The sequence below is a fragment of the Schistocerca americana genome, chromosome 1, assembly GCF_021461395.2.
Source record: "Schistocerca americana isolate TAMUIC-IGC-003095 chromosome 1, iqSchAmer2.1, whole genome shotgun sequence".
Lineage (NCBI taxonomy): Eukaryota > Metazoa > Arthropoda > Insecta > Orthoptera > Acrididae > Schistocerca > Schistocerca americana.
In genome coordinates, this window is record NC_060119.1 from 1121180126 (window position 1) to 1121205182 (window position 25057).

Sequence of the window (25057 nt, forward strand, 5' to 3'; positions counted from 1 at the left end):
GTCACGTGTCCATTTCAGTCACAGATCCTGATATCGTAGTGTTAACCTTGGTAGAGTGCATGGGTCGTCGGCTGCGAAGGCCCATCGTTAGGAGTGTTCGGTGCAGTGTGTGTTCAGACACACTGTATCCTGTTCAGATTCTACACAGAGTACGCGAAAGAACTTTCCCCACTTCTAACAGCCGTGTACCGCAAGTGTTTCAAGGAACGGAAGGTTACCAATGATTGGAAAAGAGCACAGGTAGTTCCAGTTTTCAAGAAGGGTCGTCGAGCAGATGCGCAAAACTATAGGCCCATATCTTTGACATCGATCTGTTGCAGAATTTTATAACATGTTTTTGCTCGCGTATCATGTCATTTCTGGAACCCCAGAATCTACTCTGTAGGAATCAACATGGATTCCGGAAACAGCGATCGTGTGAGACCCAATTCGCTTTATTTGTTCATGAGATCCAGAAAATATTAGATACAGGCTCCCAGGTAGATGCCATTTTCCTTGACTTTCGGAAGGCGTTCGATACAGTTCTGCACTGTCGCCTGATAAACAAAGTAAGAGCCTACGGAATATCAGACCAGCTGTGTGGCTGGATTGATGAGTTTTTAGTAAACAGAACACAGCATGTTGTTCTCAATGGAGAAATGTCTACAGACGTTAAAGTAACCTCTGGCGTGCCACAGGGGAGTGTTATGGGACCATTGCTTTTCACAATATATATAAATGCCCTAGTAGATAGTGTCGGAAGTTCCATGCTCCTTTTCGCGGATGATGCTGTAATATACAGAGAAGCTGCAGCATTTGAAAATTGCAGCGAAATGTAGGAAGATCTGCAGCGGATAGGCACTTGGTGCAGGGAGTGGCAACTGACCCTTAACATAGACAAATGTAATGTATTGCGAATACATAGAAAAAAGGATCCTTTATTGTATGATCATATGATAGTGGAACAAACACTGGTAGCAGTTACTTCTGTAAAATATCTGGGACTATGCGTACGGAACGATTTGAAGTGGAATGATCATATAAAATTAATAAATTGTTGGTAAGGCGGGTACCAGGTTGAAAGTCATTGGGAGAGTCCTTAGAAAATGTAGCCCATCAACAAAGGAGGTGGCTTACAAAACACTCGTTCGACCTCTACTTGAGTATTGCTCATCAGTGTGGGATCCGTACCAGGCCGGGTTGACAGAGGAGATAGAGAAGATCCAAAGAAGAGCGGCGCGTTTCGTCACAGGGTTATTTGGTAAGCGTGATAGCGTTACGGAGATGTTTAGCAAAGTCAAGTGGCATACTCTACAAGAGAGGCGCTCTGCATCGAGGTGTAGCTTGCTCGCCAGGTTTCGAGAGTGTGCGTTTCTGGATGAGGTATCGAATATATTGCTTCCCCCTATACCTGAGGAGATCACGAATGTAAAATTAGAGGGATTCGAGGGCGCACGGAGGCTTTCCGGCAGTCGTTCTTCTCGCGAATCGTACGCGACTGGAACAGGAAAGGGAGGTAACGACAGTGGCACGTAAAGTGCCCTCCGCCACATACCGTTGGGTGGCCTGCAGAGCATAAATGTAGATGTAGATGTAGAAGGCTGATGTTAGTTCCGCAATAGTTAGCCACCTGTCTTGTTTTACCAGTCTACCCAGGTTACGACATCCGACATACGTAATGAGGGTTGGTCGCCCATCCCGAAGACATACAGATGTGGTTTCGCCACTTGTTGAAGACATTCACCATAGCACTCCTCGAACATCCGACAGGTCGTGCATTTTCCGAAATTCTCGTGCCGAGCCTCCGAGCCATCACAATATGCCCTCAGTCAAATTCAGATAGATCGGGCACCTTCCCCACACTACACAAGGACAGGTCGCTCTTTGATATTATACGCAAAGTGAGTGTGTCTGACTAGCAGTCATTCCTCGCCAGGTGATACTGTTACCTCCTGGATGGGTTTATATCGATAGTAGGTCGGTGGTTATATTGTTCTGGCTGATTAATGTATAAAAGTACAACAGTTCATTCCAAATGACATCATCTGGGGGCGAATAATGTCGAAGAACGAGTTTTTACTCCAACTTTTAAGGGAAATTCTTTTTCGACTGAATGACAGATCACTTACACAGACACATCATACTAACAAACATCAACTACTCACAAAGTTTCGCCGAGGCTCATAAATCAATAATTTTTACAGATTCAGGGCAGCTTCATCATGGTGTAGGAGTATTATTGCCACCAGTGAATGCTGATCATAACTTCTTCAGATTTATTTCCTCTGAAATCCGGACGATAAGATCAATCAATGTTGAGCTATCAGCCGCGCTGTAAAGCGAGAGATTATTACGCAACTACAACTCTTACATGAACACAATCAGTTGGCCAAATTGTTCAAGACTGGTTTAAAAATGATGCCTTCGGATGATTACAAAATGGCGATCAGACCAGACAAAAGACCAGTGGGCGAACATGAAAGACATATCGATACACCGATGTTAATGAATTTTCCATTGTGGTTGTTGGCGAGAATTTGGTGTCTCGGGACATAGTGGTTCCGTTGTGTAATGGTGATAACCTTCAACGTATCTGAAAAACTCGTCATTTGTATGATGCATTACAGTGCCCGCTGATATTTTCCCAAGTAGAGGATAGATATCATTCTCTGATCAAAATGATTAATCCCTTAACTGGTACGATGATTCATCCAATAACCTCTACATAGCAGCATCGTGTTTCAATTTGATACGTGACAAAAATTCATTATTCAATTATAGATCAAGAATCAAACAAAAGATCAGCTGTACGATTTTTTATTCCCGCATTTGATGAATCGTCGAAAATAAAACAATCACATATTTACACGTCGCATATTGTTTCATCAGTTCGCTGTTGATATGCATGCCAAAATTGAAACGAAACGTCTGACATATAAAGTTTCAATCAGTAAAAATTGCATACGAGAGGCATACATTCACCCGCTTCATACCATGAATGTAGATGGAAATGCAAACAATGTCGGCCGACTCACCATTTTGTCAGCGACGTATGTTAGAAGCGTCATTACGGTCGACCAGACTTATTCATCACTTTCACTTATAGCGCAAAATGGATCGAAATCACGCAACTGCTACTACCCTGTCAATCATCCATCGATCGCCACGATATTACAGCGCCACTGTTCAAGTAGAAACTCATGGTGCCATTGGACTTCATTAACAGATATTATGTCTTCGGAGACGAGTGATATTGGATGTACTCTGTGGAATGGCAGATCAGAGGACTACCTCATGCGCATTTTCTCATGTGGATGGTCGAGAAAGTAAGAACAGATGAACTTGACGCCATCATTTGAGCAGAAACTCCTGATCCCGAAACAGATCCCTAGTTGCATGAGGTAGTGATTACGAATACGGTTCATGGACCGTGCGGCGATGACAACAGGGAATCACTCTACATGATCGAAAACAAATGCTCCAAACGTTATCCACGTGCTTTGTTGGCTGACACAATCAAAGGCAATGACGGTTACCCCCTGAATCGTAGTCGCTCTGCACAGGATAACGGCATAACGATGACGCTGAAAGTCAAGACTAAGGACGTTGCAGTTGGCAACAGCTGGACTGTTCCGTATTCGCCGCTGCTTTCCAAAACATTCAAAGCGCATTGCAACGTTAAGACTGCAATTTTGTCAAGTCCATCAAATAAGTTTGCGATAATGCCACGAAAGGTAGCGGCGTGGCTGTATTTCATACTGTTGCTCCTGGTGCCACGGTTGAAGTTCCGCATTATGAGATGGGGAGATACGGCAGCAACAATGAGGCGATTTGGAGAATCTTTTCATTATCGATACATGATTGTCATCCCATTATGGACCATTTCGCTGAGAACCTGGAGAAAGGACAATTAGTTTATTTCATGGCATCTAAAGCAGCGCTGAATGACCACGGGCGACAAAGCTGACAATTTTTTTCGCGACATACGTTAAGAGATCAATTTGCAACAAGCTGCTTTGATCGGACATGACGGGATATTTTACATGGAACGCATCGTATAAAAAATTCCAACGTCAGAAACACGAAAAGCCTGCTCCTGGACACGTGAATGTATGTTCACCCGATGCATTGGGGCGCTTTCACGCAGCCCATTTGGGCAATGACGAGTGTTTCTATCTGCACTTGTTGTTGGTTAATGTTATTGCACCGACTTAATTTGATTTTTTAAGAACTGTCAGTGGCGAGTTGTGCGCAATATATCGAGAAGTCTGTCAATATTTACATTTGCTAGAGAATGAGATTCATTGGGATGCCACACTCGCTGATGCTGCTAATTCGTCTAGTGCGCATCAAATGCGATCACGTTTTGCCATCATCATTCAACATGTTTTTCATCCAGCCGAACTGATTTGTAGAAAAAATGCAAAGACAATATCGCTGAAGACATTCTACGTGCGTGCGGCAATAGCGAATCACGAACTTGAATTCTACCAGAAGATCCACAACGAGGTGTTGATTCGGTAGAGTATTTGTCCCGGATGAGATCCGGCAAGATGTTATTCGAATTAGGAATACCAGCACTGAATCGCCCCATGCAAGATGCATTCAGTCGAGAAAATAAACGAGAATTGTAATACGATCGAGATGCTTTGAGTAAGTCAGTGCGAACACAATTCCAACTTTGGAATCAGCAGCAGAAAACAGCGTGAGAAACATTGATGAGAAACCTTCTTCCTCAACCAGCTGGCGGACCTGGGACAACGTTGGTAATCTCATTGTTTTTAGCGTCGATTCTCTCACAAGGACAAATACCGTTGGCCGTAGCATCATCTGAGATCGCTGCTAAATTGTTAGAAGGAGGACGAACAGTTCATTCTGGGCCCAGATTGCCACTGAATTTCCAGATGACGGATGAATCGACATGCAATACTACCAAAAATTTAGCAATGGCAAAAGCACCACTTTCATAATAAAATAACCTGTAACACCATAGCTTTAATGCTCTACTGATTTATTTTGCATTTTGTTTTTGTTTAATGTTACATCGTTGAGCTTCTGTAAATGTGTTTCATTGAATAGATAACACAAAATTGTATACTCCTTTCTTTGTAAAAAATTTGATGTCATGATTTGATTCTATGCAATGTAGTATATCTGTCGTTTAAATTCTTTGTCTCAATTGGAGAGAGACAAAACTAATTGTATATAATTGTAATTTCTGTGTGAATAATTTTTTGTAGAAATGTCAATATGTGGAAATGTTCTGTTTTATTCAATATGTTCAGTTTCTGTTATGTAAACTGCTGACCTTCACTTAGGGTTCTTAGTTATTTTGTATGTAAAATGTGTTGTGGTTCCCCTAGCGAACGTAACTGTGTAGCGCGTGCAAATTGTCGTTGGCATGGATAGAAAGGTGGAACAAGAGTCAGTCGGGGCCGAGCTACCAAAGTATCAACTGTTCATGTAAAAGTTGTACATTGTGTACTGTGCTGGTTCCGAGAGAGGCTTTCCCTGACGCTTTCCAATGCCTCGGATGGATGGATAAAGAGCTGAAACTATTCTGAAATTGGTATCTATCATCGCCACCAAGAAATGATAAGGGTCCAGCAATTCTACCTACAAATCCACCTACCAACATGCAATCGCCACCACATTGCGCAGTCACTGTAATGGAACACTATAGTAATTTACAGTGAAGGATAAGCTCATAGGATGTTTTAGTGTGCGCAAATATAAGGTAACTTATACTCGAGCTCTTATACCTACCTTGATTTTTTATCCCTAGTCACACAACCACCTAGGGTCCTTCCCATGCTGAAGTGATTACCTATCGTCCTTCATTGAAAGCATATTAAAATTAATATGGTAATAGAGTGTACAAAAGTTAATATTGTTTGTTGAAAGGAACTTACAAATATCTCAGTTTTGTGTTTCAATGCAGTAAAAGTTCAGAACTGCAACTGTTGAGAGTTATATGTTCATGCTTGCTAAGTGCTTGTTTCACTGATGTAATGAAAGGGTGTTTAGTTTGCTCTTCTACAGTGATCAAGCTTAAGGGCCCCCTCCATTGAAAGTAGTTCAAATGCACAAATTTACTTAATTATAGAAAGTTTCAATTGCTATTCAAGTCAAATTCTGTACAATATTGGGTTCCTCTTGTGTATTAAAAGTGCATATTAATGTTGTAACAGGATCCACTGTATGTCTACTGTGCTCATGCTACATAACGATTAATAGAAAGAAAACTATCTATGAAAACAGTAACTTCTTTATTCAAAAGACAGTGAGAAGTAATGTGTTAGTGAATTCCATTTAATTTTCATTCAAAGTAGAAAGGTGTTTAGTAATGAAAGACTTAATCTATGCACAGTAACTAAATTTGCTGTGGACCATGTCCATATTTCATGTGAGATATGAATTTGTTTGATAAGTAATATTAAACCTATGTCCAATTCACGATTCTACAGTGGATATTGATAGTAACGTTATTGAGACCATTTACTTTGATTAAGTCCTCAAGGTAATAGTGTGTTTTGTTATGTGTTATATTTAAGTAAATCGTTTGTTCTGATCTGTTAGCTCCAACCTTAAAGTGAACATACTGTATTCAGGTACCAGAGTTCATTGCACTCGCGTGTGGCAAAGTATAGGTTGTGTTTGTCCGTTAAAGTTACTCATACTTATTTTCATGAACAAGAATGGCAATCATTTTCTTTCCTAATTAGGCTGGCGCCCGTTTTCTTTATCCTTTGAACAGTGTGAATAGGCTGAATATTGTTTATTACTGTTTAAATATTTACGCACTTCTGACTTTCACTTCCGATAAGCCACCTCCGTTAGGTATATCACGGTCAACACAATTAAAATCCTTTGAGAGGGTAACACTGCTCTGCTTCTTCATACTATAATTACCTGAATAAAAATAATTTGACTACACGAACTGCCTTCAGCTTTAAGGTTATAGTATAACAGTATCGGAAGTTAGCGTTATAAACCATTCGGGATGAATGAACGATGGCGCACAAACGAGTATTGGGGGCACTCGATCGAACGTTGAAAACTAAACTCTGCCCGAACAGGCCTTGTAAGGCCCAACGGTACTGACCGGCCGCCATGTCATCCTCAGCCCACAGGCGTCACTGGATGCGGATATGGAGGAGCGCATGCGGTCAGCACACCGCCCTTCCGGCCGTATGTCAGTTTACGAAACCGGAACCGCTACTTCTCAATCAAGTAGCTCCTCAATTTGCCTCACAACGGCTGAATGCATCCCGCTTGCCAACGACGCTCGGCAGACCGGATGGTGACCCATCCAAATGCTAGCCCAGCCCAACAGCGCTTAACTTCGGTGATCTGACCGGAATCGGTGTTACCACTGCGGTAAGGCCGTTGGCGCGCGAGCGTTGAAAGATCTGCACAATAATCTGGACATCTTTGAAGGCGCGATAGTTCTACTGGCCGGCGATTTTCGACAAAAGCTGCAGGTCATTCCAAGATCAACAGCTGCTAATGAACTAAACGACTGCTTGAAGTCATAGACTTTGTGGAGACACGTGATAACTCCCAAGTTAACAACGAATATACGAGTTACGTTACAAGACGAAGGAACCGCGGAAGTGTTTTCCAAGCAATTATTAGACAATGGCAGTGGAAAAATTCCGGTTAACGTTCCCACTGGCCTCATTTCTTTTCCACTTCATTTTTGACAATTCACAACATCGCAAGAAAATTCGTCCCGAAAGTGTTCCCGAATATTGCTGCAAATTACACAAACAGTATTTGATGGAGCGAACAAGCCATTTTGGCTTGGAAATGAGGACTTAGACAATATGAACATAAAAATTCAAAGTCGAATCCCTGCTAAATTGGATTCATTTAATTCGATCGATTCCATTACAGATCCAGATAAAGTCGCCTGTTTTCCAATTGAATTTCTGAATTCAATGGGTGTGCCAGGAATGCCACTGCTCAATTTACACCTCGAGGTCGCCTCGGTGAAAATCGTGTTACGCAGTCTGAACCAACCGAAACTGTGCAGTGGAACAACACTAGCTGTGAAGCTGACGAATGACGTGACTGAAGCAACGATAATCACAGGGAAGTTCAAAGGCGAGGCTATTCTGATTCCAGGAATAACTCTGATTGTAACCGACTTGTCGTCTCAATGTTTGTGTAATAGGTTTTGAATTGCCGTGTTTTTCCCGAGGGTAGCTGTACATGGCGTGCTCGACATTCGGTTACACATCGGCGCTATTTGTAATTCTCCGAACGGAAAGATCAAAACACCACACGTTGCATTGAACGCATTAAAAACACCAACAAATTATTGCCAAAACAATGAATTGGGATTTATTTCGTTTCAATGAATTCATTATCTTACTGAAATTGTTTCGTTGCTTTCAAGGAAAGATTCTATTGTATGAATCATTTCTCGCCAGACAGACGTACAGACTGACAAACAATTCATAGGCTGAACCACTACCGGTATATAGACAAGCTAAACAATAAACACCTCCTGTGAAACTGGCTGCGAGAAAGAACCTGTTAAGCTCTGATGAGAAAATGTGTGGTTTAGTTTTCCTTCTCGCAGTTATATTCAACAGAAAGCAAGAAAGCAGTGTTCATGGCTAACTTTACAATCCTACATATTCGTACATCAAAACCATGCCAAATACCGTCATTAAAGCTACTATCCCCACAGATGTAGCACCTGGAAAGGTCTCTCTCACACACCGTGTGCTAAAGATTCCAACCGATTTACCCATTAATTTTGACTTCTGTTCCCAATCAAGGTTCCGTTTGCAATAACAATAAATAACATCAGAGGGAGGAGACAATGGATATAAAAAAGGGAAAAGAAGATGTGGGCAGAAAGACGAGGGAAGAGATGATGCATAGACAGAGTGTGGGATAAGAGACGTACAGGGAGCGTGGGGAAGGTGATGGACTGAGACAACGGGAGGGGAGGTTGGGTAAAGGGAGGGGGAGATGGTGAGAGACAGAGACAGGAGGGGAGAAGGAGATTAGGACGCATATACAATTCCCATACATATTTAGCAACTGCGTAGAATTTCTGTGTTCGCTAGTCTTTATAATAAAAACAAATAAGTTTCTTTATTAAATTTAAAAAAACTTCCAGCTCAGAATGAAAAAGTCTTCGTTCAAAACCTTAATTACGGCTCTGAAACAATTTTCAGAGAAGAATTAACAACTTAAATATCTTAATCGAGGAAGACACTAAAGTGAGGTAGAACACAGGAAGAACGTAAATCCAAGAACCATCGCTTTAATAGAAAGCACTGATGCTCAAATCGTTATAGCTACTGAATGCTGGCTGAAGACGGACATACGTTCAGGCGAAATTTTTGAGAAGAACCTAAAGGTGTTCCGAAAGAATAGGCTAAACGTTGTTGACGGTGATGAGTTTCATGCTGTTAGAAGTAGTTTATTTTGTAGCGAAATTGCAGTCGATAGTTCCCGTGAATCAGTATGGGCAGAGATCATTCCTGCAACCGGAATACTGTAAAATACACACATCAAAAAAAGTTTTGCTTCACCCTGGTTCCCAGAACTCCTGAAGAGAGACGTTGACTGTGGATACTGTAGCACAGACACAGTCCCTTTGACTATTCAGAGATGTCACAAAATCCGCCCAAAGAAGTAAACAACAATGCATGAGCAGCGCCTATTAGACGGAGGGGGTCCGACAGCCTATCAGTTCCATTCATTCCTTTGTCTGTAGTTCAACCATGCCTAGACGGTCAATACCGCGGTTCCATAGCGTCTGAATTGTTACTTTGTGCAAGGATGGGCTCTGAACAAGGGAAGTGTGAAGTGTCCAGGCGTCTCGGAGTGAACCAAAGCGATGGAGAGACAGGAACTGCCGATGACATGCCTCGCTCAGGCCGCCCAAGGGCTACTACCGCAGTGGACGGCCGCTACCTACGCATTATGACTCGGAGGAACCCTGACAGCAACGCCACCATGTTTAATAACACACAGTTTTAATCTGCCAGGAAGTTTCATGTTGAATTATGCTTTTTGTGCAGCCACAGGACCTCGTGTTACGACTCTAACTGTGCGCAATAGGCTGCATGATGCGCAGCTTCGCCCCCGAGGTCCATGACGAGATCCATCTTTACAACCACAATACAATGCAGCGCGGTACACATGGGCCCAACAACATGCCGAATGGACCGCTCAGGATTGACATCTCGTTCTCTTCACTAATGAATGTCGCATATGCCTTCAACCAGACATTCGTCGGAGACGAGTTAGGAGCAACCCGGCTAGGCTAAGCTCCTTAGATCCACTGGCCAGCGATTGCAGCAAGGTGGAGCTCCCCTACTGTTTAGGGGTGGCGTTATATGGGGCCGACGTACGCCGCTGGTGGTCATGGAAGGCGCCATAACGCCTGTACGATACGTGAATGCCATCCTCCGACCGATCATGCAACCATATCGGCAGCACATTGGCGAGGCATTCGTCTTCATGGACGAAAATTCGCGCCCCCATCGTCCACATCTTGTGAATGACTTCCTTCAGGATAACGACATCTCTCGAATAGAGTGGCCAGCGTGCCCTCCAGACATGAACGCTGTCGAACATGTCTGGGATTGATTGGAAAGGGCAGTTTATGGACGACGTGACCCACCAACACTCTGAGGGATCTATGCGGAATCGCCGTTGAGGAGTGGGACAATCTGGACCAACAGTGCCTTGATGAACTTGTGGATAGTATGCCACGACGAATAGAGGCATGCGTCAATGCAAGAGGACTTGCTACTGGGCATTAGAGGTACCGGTGTGTAGAAAAAATAGTTCAAATGGCTCCAAGCACTATGGGACTTAACATCTGAGGTCATCAGTCCCCTAGAACTTAGAACTACTTAAACCTAACTAACCTAAGGACATCACACACATCCATGCCCGAGGCAGGATTCGTACCTACGGCCGTAGCAGCCGCGTGGTTCCAAACTGAAGCGCCTAGAACTGCTCGGCCATAGCGACCGGCCCGGTGTGTACAGCAATCTGGACCACCACCTCTGAAGGTCCCGCTGTATGGTGGTACAAAATGGAATGTATGGTTTTCATGAGCAATAACAAGGGCGGGAACGATGTTTATGTTGATCTCTATACCAATTTTCTGTAGAGGTTCCGGAACTCTCGGAACCCAGGTGATGCGAGACTTCTTTTGGTGTGTGTAATAACGGGATCCTTTTACCGACCTCTCAACTCAGATGATACAATTGCTGAATGGATCAAAGAAAACCTCAGTTTAATTTCGAACATGTACCTGGTTCATCCAATTGTAGTTGGTGGAGACTTTAATTTACCTCGATATGTTGGTGAAAATACATGTTTAAATCAGGAGATATGCATAAAACATATTCCGAAATTGTGTCAAACGCATGCTCGGAAAATTATTTCGAGTAGTTAATTCATGAGCCCATGCGAATAATAAACGGTTGTGAAATCACACTTGACATTTTAGCAACAAATAACCCTGAGCTAATAACGAGTATCATAACGCATGCGGGGATTAATGAACACGCGGCTTTCGTAGCGAGAATGAATACTGAAACAACCAATCATCCTACCCCCCCCCCCCCCAAAAAAAAAAACCTATTCAAAAAAGCCGACAAAAATGCACCCAACGTCTTCCTGACAGAGAATCTCCACTCCTTTCAAATTAACAACGTAAGGGTAGATCAGATGTGTCTTGAATTGACTGAATTCAAAGAAATAATAACCATAGCAATTGAGGGATTTATAAGAAATAAATTAAGAAACGCAGGAGCTGATCCCCCTTGATACACAAAACGGGCCTAAACATCGTCACAGAAACAACGATACACGCATGCCAAATTTAAACGAACGAGAATCTGAGAGAGTGGCGATCTTTCACAGAAGCTCGAAAGTTAGCACAGACTTACGTGCGAGATGCTTCTAATACTTTCTATAAATAACTTTGTCTCGAAACTTGGCAGAAAATCCAAAGCCATTCTGGTAGTATGTAAAGTATGCTAGCTGTAGGACACAATCAATCCTCTCTCTGCGCGATCGCAATGGAAATACTATCGATGACAGTGTTACCAAAGTAGAGCTACTAAACACAGCCTTACGAAATTTCTTCACCAAAGAAGACGAAGTAAATATTCCAGAATTCGAATAAAGAACAGCTGCCAACATGAGTAACTTAGAACTAGATATCCTCGGAGTAGTGAAGCAACTTAAACCAGTTACTAAATCAAGTCTTCCAGTCCAGATTGTTTGCCAATTAGGTTCCTTTCTGAGTCTGCAATAGCTGCATACTTAACAATCATATACAACAGCTCGTTCGGAGAAAGATCCTTACCCAAAGACTGGAAAGTTGCACAGGCCATAGCAGTATTTATTAAAGGTAGTAGGAGTAATCCACTAAATTACAGGCCCATATAATTAACGTCGAAATTCAACAGGATTTTGAAACATGTGTTCGAACATTATGAGTTATCTCGAAGACAACGGTCTACTGAAACAAACATTATGAGTTATCTCTTAGACAACGGTCTACTGACATACAGCCAACACGGATTTAGAAAATCGCTCTTGTGAAACACAACTAGTACTTTTCCAAGACGAAGTGTTGAGTGCTATCGGCTAGGGATATCAGACTGATTCCGTATGTCTAGGGTTCCAGAAGACTTTTGAAACTGCACCACACAAGCGGGATGTAGTGAAATTGCATGCTTGTGGAATATCGTCTAAGTTACGTGACTGGATTCGTGGTTTACTGTCAGAGAGGTCATAGTTCGTAGTAACTGACCGAAAGTCATCGAGTAAAACAGAAATGACTTCTGGCGTTCCCCAAGGCAGTGTTATAGGCCCTCTGCTGTTTCGTATCAATATACAGAAGGTTTAGGAAACAATCTGAGCAGCCGTCTTAGGTTGTTTGCAAATGATGCTGTCGGTTATCGTTGAGTAAAGTCATCAGAAGAAAACAAAACAAATTGCAGAACTATTTAGAAAAGACATATCTATCGTGAGAAATTGACAATTGACCCTAAACAATGAAAAGTGTGAGATCATCCACATGCGCGCCAAATGGAATCCAATGAACTTCGGTTACACGACAAATCAGTCAAATCTAAAATCCGCCAATTCAACTAAATACCTAGAAATTATAATTACAAAATTGTAAATAACACGTAGAAAATGTTGTGGGTAAAGCAAACCAAATACTATTTTTTATTGGCAGAAAATTTAGAAAATGTAACAGAGCTACTAAAGACACTACCTACGCTACGTTTGTCCAAGCTTTATTGGAGAACTGCTGCGCAGTCTGGGATCCTTACAGATAGGATTAACGGAGTACACAGAGAAAGTTCAAAGAAGAGCTGCACAGTTTTGTGCTATCGTGAAATAGGGAAGAGAGGGTCACTAACATGATACAGCATTTGGGGTGCACATCATTGAAACAAAGGCGGTTTTCGTTGATGCAGGATCTTCTCACAAAATTTCAATTACCAACTTTCTCCTCCGAATGCGAAAATATTTTGCTGACGCCAACCTACATAGGGAAAAACCATCACCATAACAAAATAATGGAAATCAGAACTCGCACGGAAAGATATAGGTGTTCGTTTTTTTGAGATTGGAATAATAGAGAATTATTGTGAAGGTGGTTCGATGAAGCCCTTGTCAGGCACTTAAGTGTGATTTGCAGAGTATCCATGTTGATGTCAATGTAGAAACACTACTTTTTCTGTTCTAAAATGTACCAAGGGTTTTGTTCACAATTTTGGATTCATCGTAACTGATTTCACATGCAAATCAGGGCACCAAAATCTATAATACCTAGCGAAAAAGCACAAATCTTTATTTTAGAATGGTACAGATAAAACCATCACTATAACAAAACAATGGAAATCAGAGCTCGCACGGAAAGATATAGGTGTTCGTTTTTTTGAGATTGGTGTGTAAAAGGCTAATTAGCAGGCAAGAAGGGTGCGGATAATTTGAAAATAGTTATAATTTTATCCTGAGATAATTTATATAGCTGTCATAGCATCTAAAAACTTAGGTAATCTGATAGATGAAGCTATGACTCTAGAGCGTGATATAAAACAAATGGAAATTCATCATTGTCGAACCTGAAAAGAAGTTTAATAATTTAGACATGGAAGTTAAGATACCTACCCTCAAAAGCATGCTGGACGTAATGTAAGCATGTGTTTCAAATATGATTACGAAAGGTTTTACGAGGGTCATCCAGCAGTAAATTTCCCTATTTTATTTCTCTGCAAAATCAAACACCCGTGACATGCGAGGACTGGGGAGTTCGACTAGTAAGTGTTTACAACGCTAACACTGGCTTACCACGATTACTGCAGTATCTTGCCAGTATGCTGCCAGTTGGCATGGAGTCAAGGACTATAACGTTTGTCCACTTGTGAGCTGCGCTCTGTTATTCGGTTTTCCGCTGCAAAACAAGTCTGCCGTCGACATACATCGGGGCTTAACCTTTGTCTATGCAGAAGGCTGTGTGAGTATTCGCATGAGATTGAGACCTGACTCCATCGTTCGACACCTGAGGCGAAACATCAGGGTATGGCATGGAAGAAACCGGGCTAAGTGCCCAAAAAAGGCGAAGGTCGTACATTCCACAGGGAAAGTAATGTCAACCCTCATTTGGTGCTGCGACACATTGTTACTCGTTCACTACCTGCCTCGCAACACCACAATTAATGCAGAGAAGTGCTGTAATGTCTTGAGGAATCTGCGAGCTGCCACCAAAAGAAAATGTCTTGGATTTTTCTGTCGCAAAGTTGTCTCCCATCATGTCAATGGTCTGAATCACTCAGCTCGAATGACCCAGGCGGCGGTCGGAAGATTCATATGCGCCAGTTCTTCTCAAAAGTTATTTTCGTATGTTCCCTAAACTCAAAGGTCGTCTTGAAGGTAAGCGTATCAACACTGGTGAAGAAGTCACATTAACACCCAAGAACTAGTTACTAGCACAGAACCCAACCTAGTACAAACAGTCTTGGAAAAGCTTCGGTCACGTAACAAAAAATGCTTGGGAAAACATGTCGACTATGTAGAAAATAACTGAAGCATTGTATAATGCCAATAAAACTATTTTACCATTGTATATTGTGCGTACTTTGTTTAGGAAATGGAGGAACTTGGTAATTGCACGGCCTCGTACTTTTAAACTAATGGTATTCAGATTTTAGGCATTGGTATGATTGTATTGTGAATGTTTCTAGATATTCATGAGAAAGATATAATTTTTCATGTTAAGATCAAATTTATAGTAGTACCCACATTTCATATCTACTCACGAAGAACAGTTCTTCTGCAAATCATCTGGGTGTAGCAGTCAGCCTGGTCCATAGACCTCTATTGTTAGGTACTTGAGTTTCTGTCCGCCCAAGGATTGCTACCACACTTGCGCCTTGCTGATGTCTACAGTATGCTTCTGCAACAATCTTAAGCCATGCTGGTTAGTTTCGTCTGTTGTATGAAATTTAGTTTTGCATCATGTATGTCAATTGCCTATATTGATATTGAGTATGTTGCAGGCATACTGTAAGTGTCCTATCTTACAGCATAACGTAAGTCTGCACATATGTGTCACGTGTCACAATGATGCTATAACATGTTTTATTTCACGCCTTAAGCGTCGTGCATTATGTTGTTTCGCGGATTCAATTTGGCTGCAGAATGTGAAGTTGTACCCTGTGTTCATGTAGTTACTCTGAGTGCTGTGAGCGGAGTAGATACTACACGAATAATGTCTTCCTGGTAAGGATGTCACAGCCACGTACCTGAGAGATACCCATGACTACTCTGAACGCACAGACGAGCACCACACCGCCAGTGTCTGCAGCCACCTCTGTGAGCATGGTGAGGATACCGGAGAGGATGAGCGAGGCCGAAAACAAGTTCTTCGCATCGAACCTGTCCGCCACCCATCCGGCAGGCGCCAACATCACCACATAGCCCCAGAAGAAGGAGCTCAGGATGGTGCTCGTCTCAGATCGGCTCCAGCCGTAGTCCTTTGGACAAAATAAAGCCATTCACAAGTCTTTGATTATTGAGTATTCTGCTACATGTGAGACGTGGAAGGTAAATGGTTTTTGGTGTTGTCTTACTAGACGTTACAGGGTAGTTGTCAACATACCTTCAGGCTGAGAGGGTAAACAAGACGAGCCAGACAGTATTCAAGACTGAACACCATGACGAAACAGCTATGGAGTCATTAAAACCTCTGTAATTTATTTTAGTTGAATATGTAAAAGGGGCCCAATCTATGGTCAAGTATCAGGAAGCGCAGAAGCAGGTAGTTATCGTAACATTGAGAGGAGCACATATGGACAGTTGATATAACCAAATCCTTGTTTGAGAACTAAGGTAGTCTATAGACATCACTTCCTAACCGAGTTTTCCCAGCATCCCTAATATAATTCGTTTGTACTTCATTTCTTTTCAAGAAAGTATGCATTCGGTACAATTCCTCGTCCAAGTCCATTGCATTACCTGCAGAGATACAATTCTATTGGCAATCCCTAAGGCTTTTATTTCTTTAACTTTAATTCATGTTATATCCACATTTGATATTTTCATTTCCTTTTTCAGCTCCACTAACAATGTTGTCGCCTATTTAGCCAAATCTCGTGTAGCTGTGCGTTGATGCATAAGTAACTTGGCAAGTGCCAAGTCCTGAAATAACTATCTGAGTTCCCTCAGAGCAGTATTCCCATTGTTCTTTCAGACAGGCTGGAATACCATTTTCCCGGTGATCTGCATGCGGCAGTAGGGGTTTCGACAAGCCGCAAATAGACGCTACACATTCCATCTGCCAACTATTGTATTCGACACATTAATTATAGTGCTAAATTCCACTCTTTCAGAAAGAGTTTCATAATCGATTATCGATTACTGAAGCAAAGTCGATCGCGACGCGAAGCAACAGACCCTTTGACACTTATCTGAACTGCAACCACGAAATTTCATTTTTTATACATAAGACAGGACAGTAGTGAAATGTTACTGACTGCTTACTGATTCAGTAGATACCACACAATCCTTCATAAATGGTATTTTAGGATTCCTGTATGAAACCCATATTCCTAGTGTTGAAGTAACTAGTTCATTACACCATGTTTCATTAACATGAATTGAGAATCTATAAAAACTAGAGTCCTTAATAGTATAATAGGTTTCATGAGGGACCTTCTAATATGGCTACTGATAAAACTCTTTTCCTTCGTTTTCTTCATAGCTGATACCAAAGCAATGGATTTATTGAAAGAAGGTGGCATTTTACACTTTTGCTGCATTTACTTTATTTTTTCACAATTAGTTTCAGTCTTCTAGGCCATTCTCTAGTTATTTTGTGGTTCTCTATAAAATCAGAAATGTTATATTACCTAAAGGAATAGAAATGTAATCATATGTGTAAACGTGTTTTAAATGCGTTTACCTGCAATAGAAAACTGAAATCAGAGGTCTTCGATTTTTTTTCTATTCATTTTGGTTCACAAGTACTGTCTTTTTGGTTTGACAGCTTAGCACTTACAAAGGTATTAGACCGATCAAAGAGAAAAAGCTAAGCATGGAATAACTGGAGCAATGATTTCAATTACTAAAACTGTATATTTATTTGTGTAGATGACAAAAGTTAAAAATAGTAAGAAATAAAACAGTGTGTAAAATGACATAAAATAAAATTAAAATAAATATTAAAGTGTATAGTGAGGAGAGATTATATTTCAAAATTTCACTTTATTCTATATATGCTCTCTGACTGGTGATTAGCAGAATGTGCCAGAAGTTATCCAGGGATTTTGTGTTCTGAAGATCTATTTACTTATTAAGAAGTGTATCAGGATGGCTATTTAAATGACTGGAAATTTCGATTTCTTCTAAGATATTAATTTGCTTCCATTTCTTAGCATAACGTAAATTTACGAGCATTTCATTAATGTTTTTGAGTGTAAGTTTGTTGCCTTGGAGATGTTGTGCTGTCATCATTACATTTTATGTGCTCTCTTGAACATACCTGAAACTCTCTACCAATTTGTTCAATGTATATTCTGTCAGAATCACCACATCAAGTTTTGTAGATCCCTGACTAATTAAATGGCTCTGTTGTACTTGTGATATGTCTTATATTACTAATATTGTTTCTAGCAAGAGACATAATTTCGATATTTGTATTTTTAAAAGTTTTGGCTATTTCATTTCAAATGATTCTTTAAAAGAGCATAACAAAAAATTTTGTTTTTTGTTTGGCTTACTCTCTTTTTAGAGTAATTTTATCTCCATCCGATTTTCGCTTAATTTTCTTTTTATATCTATTCTTTTAGATATTTTTGATCTGAAATAATGTACTTCAGGTAAAATTTCTGGCAATACTAATTTTTGTTTCGTCTCATTTTCTTCAGGTTGAAAATTTATCTCCATATCATTGAATGAAAATATTTCTTCTATGGGTTTGTGTGTGGAATGATTAATTATTGATTAGTGTGTCTGTAAACACTGGTTTTCAAAAAATTGAAAATTTGTGCTGTGAATTTTCTTTTCTTACTGTGACAAGTAAGAAGTTAATAAAGTTATTTAGTTCAATTTTGTACGTGAATTTGATTTTGTTGTGCATACTATTTGGTTGTAATGCATGATGGCAATGTCTTCTTCTTTACCATGTGGTAGGATTAATGCGTCATCACCATACCATTTGTAATAAAATATTTTGTCTGCTGTATGCTTAAATTTCTCAAAACTTCTTACTTTAATATGTTTAATGAATGTTGGCTAAGGTTCCTGCCATGCAATTACCCATCACTCTAAACTGTTTTGTAAGCAAAAACAGTTATATGACAGAGTGAGTTATAATAGTTGAATGAACTTGTGGCTTTCAGCTGGAATTAGTTACATGTATTTAATTACATTATTTTAACTCTATTAATGATTTCCTTAATAGGAATACTTGTGTAAAGATTAATTATGTCAGAAGAAACCAGTTTATTGTTATCAAGTACACATGTATTTTTGATTTAGTTAATGAATTCATGTGTATTTTTATTGTGTATTTATTTTCATTTGTGTAGAGCATTTTGTGTAGATAACTGAGCTTTTTCCATATAAATAGGAAGAACCATCAATACTACTAAAAATAGGGTTGATAGGTATGTCCTTTTTATGGACTTTTGGTAGTGCTTGTATTTCTGGGTTTTGGGAGTTCAGAACTGTGCATTCCTTTATCCCTTTATAAGTGAAAATTGAAATTTTAAGGACTTCTTTGATTTTTGGATTCAATTTGTTTATAGGATCATGTTTTAACATAATTATATCATTCTTTACAAAGAAACTTATAAATTTTATTGAGATGGTCATCTTTTCGTATTATTACCAATGTGTTGCCTCTACATGTGTCATGTTTATTTGATTTCTTGTTAATATATCACATTGTATTTTGGTTAGCCCTTATCTGGTAACTGCCTGTGGCATTGTGTTTTGTTTGCTCTGTAATGATTTCAGAGATTTTAGAAGCAATCTTTTTTATTTACAATGGGGAGTTGTGCCATATCTAAGGTTATTTTTTATAGTCTATAAGATTTTTAATCACACTACTTTCGAGTTTGAAAGGTAGATTAAATTTCATTGTTCGGGAGATCTAGCTCTGCTTCTATAAATTCAAAAATTTTAAGTTACTGTAGATTACTTCTTCACATTTATAAGTTGTTTACATTTGAACATGAACTATGCCATTGTTCATTTGTTTATATGTGTGTCTAAATTTTTTGCTCACAAGATATGAATACTCATTAACTAATCTGAGTATTAAATTACATTGCACTGAAGTGAACATTTTTCCTTGTAGATGTGCAAGATGTAAATGACATTTGAACCAGAACTTCTGTTTAAATTTAGCATGAATTTCATATTTGATCTGCATAATATCACTATACATTTCCACTTTTTAGCGACTTGTGTTATAAGTTTAATAAAACATTGATGAAACTTAGGAGTACTTTCAACAGTTCATTTTATTTGATGCTTTTAATACTCTTCAACCATCTAATTTTTATGTACTGATAACGTTGGATTTCACCCTTATTTTTTTTTGGTAGCATATCATAAACTTTCTTCACAGTAGATACCACAGCAATAAATTTATTAAAATAAGTTGGTGTTTTCCACTTTCATTGCATTAATTTTATTTCTTCTCAACTAGTTTGAGCCTTCTAGGCTGTTCTCAAGTCACTTTGTGTTTCTGTGCAAAACAGAATATGTATAAAGAAAGAGTCTCTGTTGCCAAATTATTTTTATTACAAATAAAGCATTTCACCTGGTTAAGGGTACATCATATTTTATGAAAATTTATCATGAGCATATCATATCGCAGTTTGGTCAGAACTGATGATGAATAAATTATCTAAAAAATATTTCTGATGGACTTGTAAAACATGCACATCACCAAACAAAGTGCACTGTAGTGCCACACATACGTCATATAAATCTGAAAGTAGCTAGTTCCAGTGTAGCTACGTTGTATAAAGCTTAGGCCTACTTAACCAATTTTCAGATTTATGTGATGCTCCACTTCGTTTGGTGGTGTTCACGATTTACAAGCTGGTCTTATCCAACACAAATCTCTTTTAGATTGTTCATTCACTATCAGTTATGACATCTGTCTTTCCAGCCAGTGATTTGAAATACTCTCGATAGATTTTCTTAAAACCCGATAAAACCCTTAACCAGATGAAACACATTCTTTGTAATAAAAATAACTTCCAAACTGTGAATGTTTCTTTACACAGTCATGAAAAACGGATGCTGTAGCGTTCATCTTATCATGGAGAGGAATAACTTTTACAAAATAATATATTTTCTCCACGTAATAACAAAGGAAATTGTGGTGCAATAATAAAATTCAATTAAACGACTGTTTTAAAAAGTAATATTCATTCAGTTAATGCAGGAGGACAAATGATCATGTTTTACAGAAAGATTCCAGTTTAATTAATATTACTAAAATAGTATTTATAACATTAAATTTTCCATAAAATGAGAAATATTATGGACTAGCAATATCTCAGACTAGTTTTGGAAACATGACAAAAAATTTCTTTAAGATTATAAGATTTCTCACACCAATTCTCGGTCGTTTTATAAATTTCGTAAATATCACACTTATTTACTTTTGCTAATATGACAGAACAGGTTGTGTAAATAACAGCTGGCTCAAACAAGGTTGCTACCACATTAATATACATCCTGACAAATTTAATATTTAATTGACAACTTCTTTTGAATCAAGACTATATATCAGTGACCCCCCCATGAACCATGGACCTTGCCATTGGTGGGGAGGCTGGCGTACCTCAGTGATACAGATAGCCATACCGTAGATGCAACCACAATGGATGAGTATCTGCTGAGAGGCCAGACAAACGCGTAGTTCCTCAAGAGGGGCAGAAGCCTTTTCGTTATTTGCAGGGGCAACAGTCTGGATGATTGACTGATCTGGCTTTGAAACACTAACCAAAACAGCTGGTACTGCGAATGGCTGAAAGCAAGGGAAAACTGCAGCCATAATTTTTTTCCGAGGGCATGCAGCTTTACTGTATGGATAAATGATGATAGCGTCCTCTTGGGTAAAATACTCTGGAGGTAAAATAGTCCCCCATTCCGACCTCCAGGCGGGGACTACTCAAGAAAACTTCGTTATCAGGAGAAAGAAAACTGGCGTTCCATGGGTCAGAGCATGGAATGTCAGATCCCTTAATCGGGCAGGTAGGTAATAAAATTTATAAAGGGAAATGGATAGATTAAAGTTAGATGCAGTAGAAATTAGTGAAGTTCGGTGGCAGGAAGAACAAGACTTCTGGTCAGGTGAATACCAGGTTGTAAATACAAACTCAAGTAGGGGTAATGCAGGAGTAGTTTTCATAATTAATAAAAACCAGGAATGCGGGTAATCTACTACAAACAGCATAGTGAATGCATTATTGTGGCCACGATAGGAACGAAACCCACACCTACCACAGTAGTACAACTTTATTTGCCAACTAGCTCTGCAGATGATGAAGAGAATGAAAAAATGTATGGTGAGATAAAAGAAATTATTCAGATAGTGATGAGAGACGAAAATTTAATAGTCCTGGGTGACTGGAATCCGATTGTAGGAAAAGAAGGAGAAGGAAAAGTAGTAGATGAATATGGAATGGGGGTAAGACATGAAAGAGGAAGCCGCCTGGTAGAATTTTGCACAGAGCATAATCATAGCTAACACTTGGTTCAAGAATCATGAAAGAAGGTTGTATACATGGAAGATGCCAGGAGATACTGGAAGGTTTCAGATAGATTATATAATGGTAAGACAGAGATCTAGGAACCAGGTTTTAAATTGTAAGACATTTCCAGGGGCAAATGTGGACTCTGACCACAATTTATTGGTTATGATCTGTAGATTAAAACTGAAGAAACTGCAAAAATGTATGAATTTAAGGAGATGGGACCTGGATAAACTGACTAAACCATAGGTTGTACAGAGTTTCAGGGAGAGCATTAGGGAACGATTGACAAGAATGGGGGCAGAAAAAACAGTAGAAGAAGAATGGGTACCTTTGAGGGATGAAGTAGTGAAGGCAGCAGAGGATCAAGTAGGTAAAAAGACGAGGGCTAGTAGAAATCCTCGGGTAACAGAAGAGATATTGAATTTAACTGATGAAAGGAGAAAATATAAAAATGTAGTAAGTAAAGCAGGGAAAAAGGAACACTAACGTCTCAAAAATGAGATCGACAGGAAGTGCAAAATGGCTAAGCAGGGATGGCTAGAGGGCAAATATGAGGATGTAGAAGCTTGTCTCATTAGGGGTAAGATAGATACTACCTACAGGAAAATTAAAGGGACCTTTGGGGAAAAGAGAACCACTTGTGCGAATATCAAGAGTTCAGATGGAAACCCAGTGCTAAGCAAAGAAGGGAATGCAGAAAGGTGGAAGGAGTATATAGAGGGTCTATAGAAGGGCGATGTACTTGAGGAGAATATTATAGAAATGAAAGAGGATGTAGATGTAGATGAAATGGGAGATATGATACTGCATCAAGAGTTTGACAAAGCACTGAAAGACCTAAGTCGAAACAAGGCCCCGGGAGTAGACAACATTCCATTAGAACTACTGACGGCCTTGGGAGAGCCAGTCCTGACAAAACTCTACCATCTGGTGAGCAAGATGTATGAGACAGGCGAAATACCCTCAGACATCAAGAAGAATATAATAATTCCAATCCCAAAGAAAGCAGGTGTTGACATATGTGAAAATTACCGAATAAGTCACGGCTGCAAAATACTAACGCTATATATTTACAGATGAATGGAAAAACTGGTAGAAGCCGAACTCAGGGAAGATCAGTTTGGATTCCATAGAAATATTGGAAAACGTGAGGCAATACTGACCCTACGACTTATCTTAGAAGCTAGATTAAGGAAAGGCAAACATACGTTTCTAGCATTTGTGGACTTAGAGAAAGCTTTTGACAATGATGACTGGAATACTCTCTTTCAAATTCTGAAGGTGGCAGGGATAAAATACAGGGAGCAAAAGGCTATTTACAATTTGTACGGAAACCAGATGACAGTTACAAGAGTCGAGGGATACAAAAGGGAAGCAGTGGTTGGGAAGGGAGTGGGACAGGGTTGTAGCCTATCCCTGATGTCTACATCTACATCTACATCTATACTCCGCGAGCCACCTTACGGTGTGTGGCGGAGGGTACTTATTGTACCACTATCTGATCCCCCCTTCCCTGTTCCATTCACGAATTGTGCGTGGGAAGAACGACTGCTTGTAAGTCTCCGTATTTGCTCTAATTTCTCGGATCTTTTCGTTGTGATCATTACGCGAGATATATGTGGGCGGTAGTAATATGTTGCCCATCTCTTCCCGGAATGTGCTCTCTCGTAATTTCGATAATAAACCTCTCCGTATTGCGTAACGCCTTTCTTGAAGTGTCCGCCACTGGAGCTTGTTCAGCATCTCCGTAACGCTCTCGCGCTGACTAAATGTCCCCATGACGAATCGCGCTGCTTTTCGCTGGATCATGTCTATCTCTTCTATTAATCCAACCTGGTAAGGGTCCCATACTGATGAGCAATACTCAAGAATCGGACGAACAAGCGTTTTGTAAGCTACTTCTTTCGTCGATGAGTCACATTTTCTTAGAATTCTTCCTATGAATCTCAACCTGGCGCCTGCTTTTCCCACTATTTGTTTTATGTGATCATTCCACTTCAGATCGCTCCGGATAGTAACTCCTAAGTATTTTACGGTCGTTACCGCTTCCAATGATTTACCACCTATGGCATAATCGTACTGGAATGGATTTCTGCCCCTATGTATGCGCATGTTATTCAATCTGTATATTGAGCAAGCAGTAAAGGAAACAAGAGAAAAATTCGGAATAGGAATTAAAATCAACGGAGCAGAAATAAAAACTTTGAGGTTCGCTGATGACATTGTAAGATGAACATCAACAAAAGCAAAACAATGATAATGGAATGTAGTTCAATAAAATCGGGTGATGCTGAGGAAATTAGATTAGGAAATGTGGCACTTCAGCTACTAAATGAGTTTTGCTATTTGGGGAGCAAAATAAATGATGATGGTCGAAGTATAGAGTATATAAGATGTAGAATGCCAATGACAAGGAAAGCGTTTCTGAAGAAGAGAAATTTGTTAACATCGAGTATGGATTTAAGTGTCAGGAAGTCGTTTCCGAAAGTATTTGTATGTAGTGTAGCCATATATCGAAGTGAAATGTGGACGATAAATAGTTTGGACAAGAAGAGTATAGAAGCATTTTCGTAATAAGGTGCTATAGATGAATGCTGAAGATTAATGGGTATATCACATAACTAATGAAGAGATATTGTATTGTTAGAATTGGGGAGAAGAGGAGTTTGTGGCACAACTTGACTATAAGAAGGGATCAGTTGGTAGGACATATTCTGAGGCATCAAGGGATCACCAGTTTAGTTTTAGAGGGCAGCGTGGAGGGTAAAAATCGTTGAGGGAGACCA

At 39.8% G+C, this 25057-nt stretch overlaps 1 protein-coding gene and 1 pseudogene across 1 annotated transcript in view; both read right to left on the reverse strand.

Moving 5' to 3' along the window:
• The window catches only part of LOC124596925 (sialin-like), a 57809-nt gene extending 41602 nt beyond the window's left edge, over positions 1 to 16207 (reverse strand). Inside the window, exons 1-2 of the mRNA XM_047135905.1 lie at positions 16151 to 16207; positions 15827 to 16025 (exon numbers count right to left, since the gene is read on the reverse strand). Of these exons, the coding sequence (XP_046991861.1) occupies positions 15827 to 16025; positions 16151 to 16207 (256 nt within the window). The remainder of the gene's footprint in view (positions 1 to 15826; positions 16026 to 16150) is intronic.
• On the reverse strand, positions 7256 to 7373 carry LOC124552387 (annotated as a pseudogene).
• Positions 16208 to 25057: the final 8850 nt, after the last annotated feature.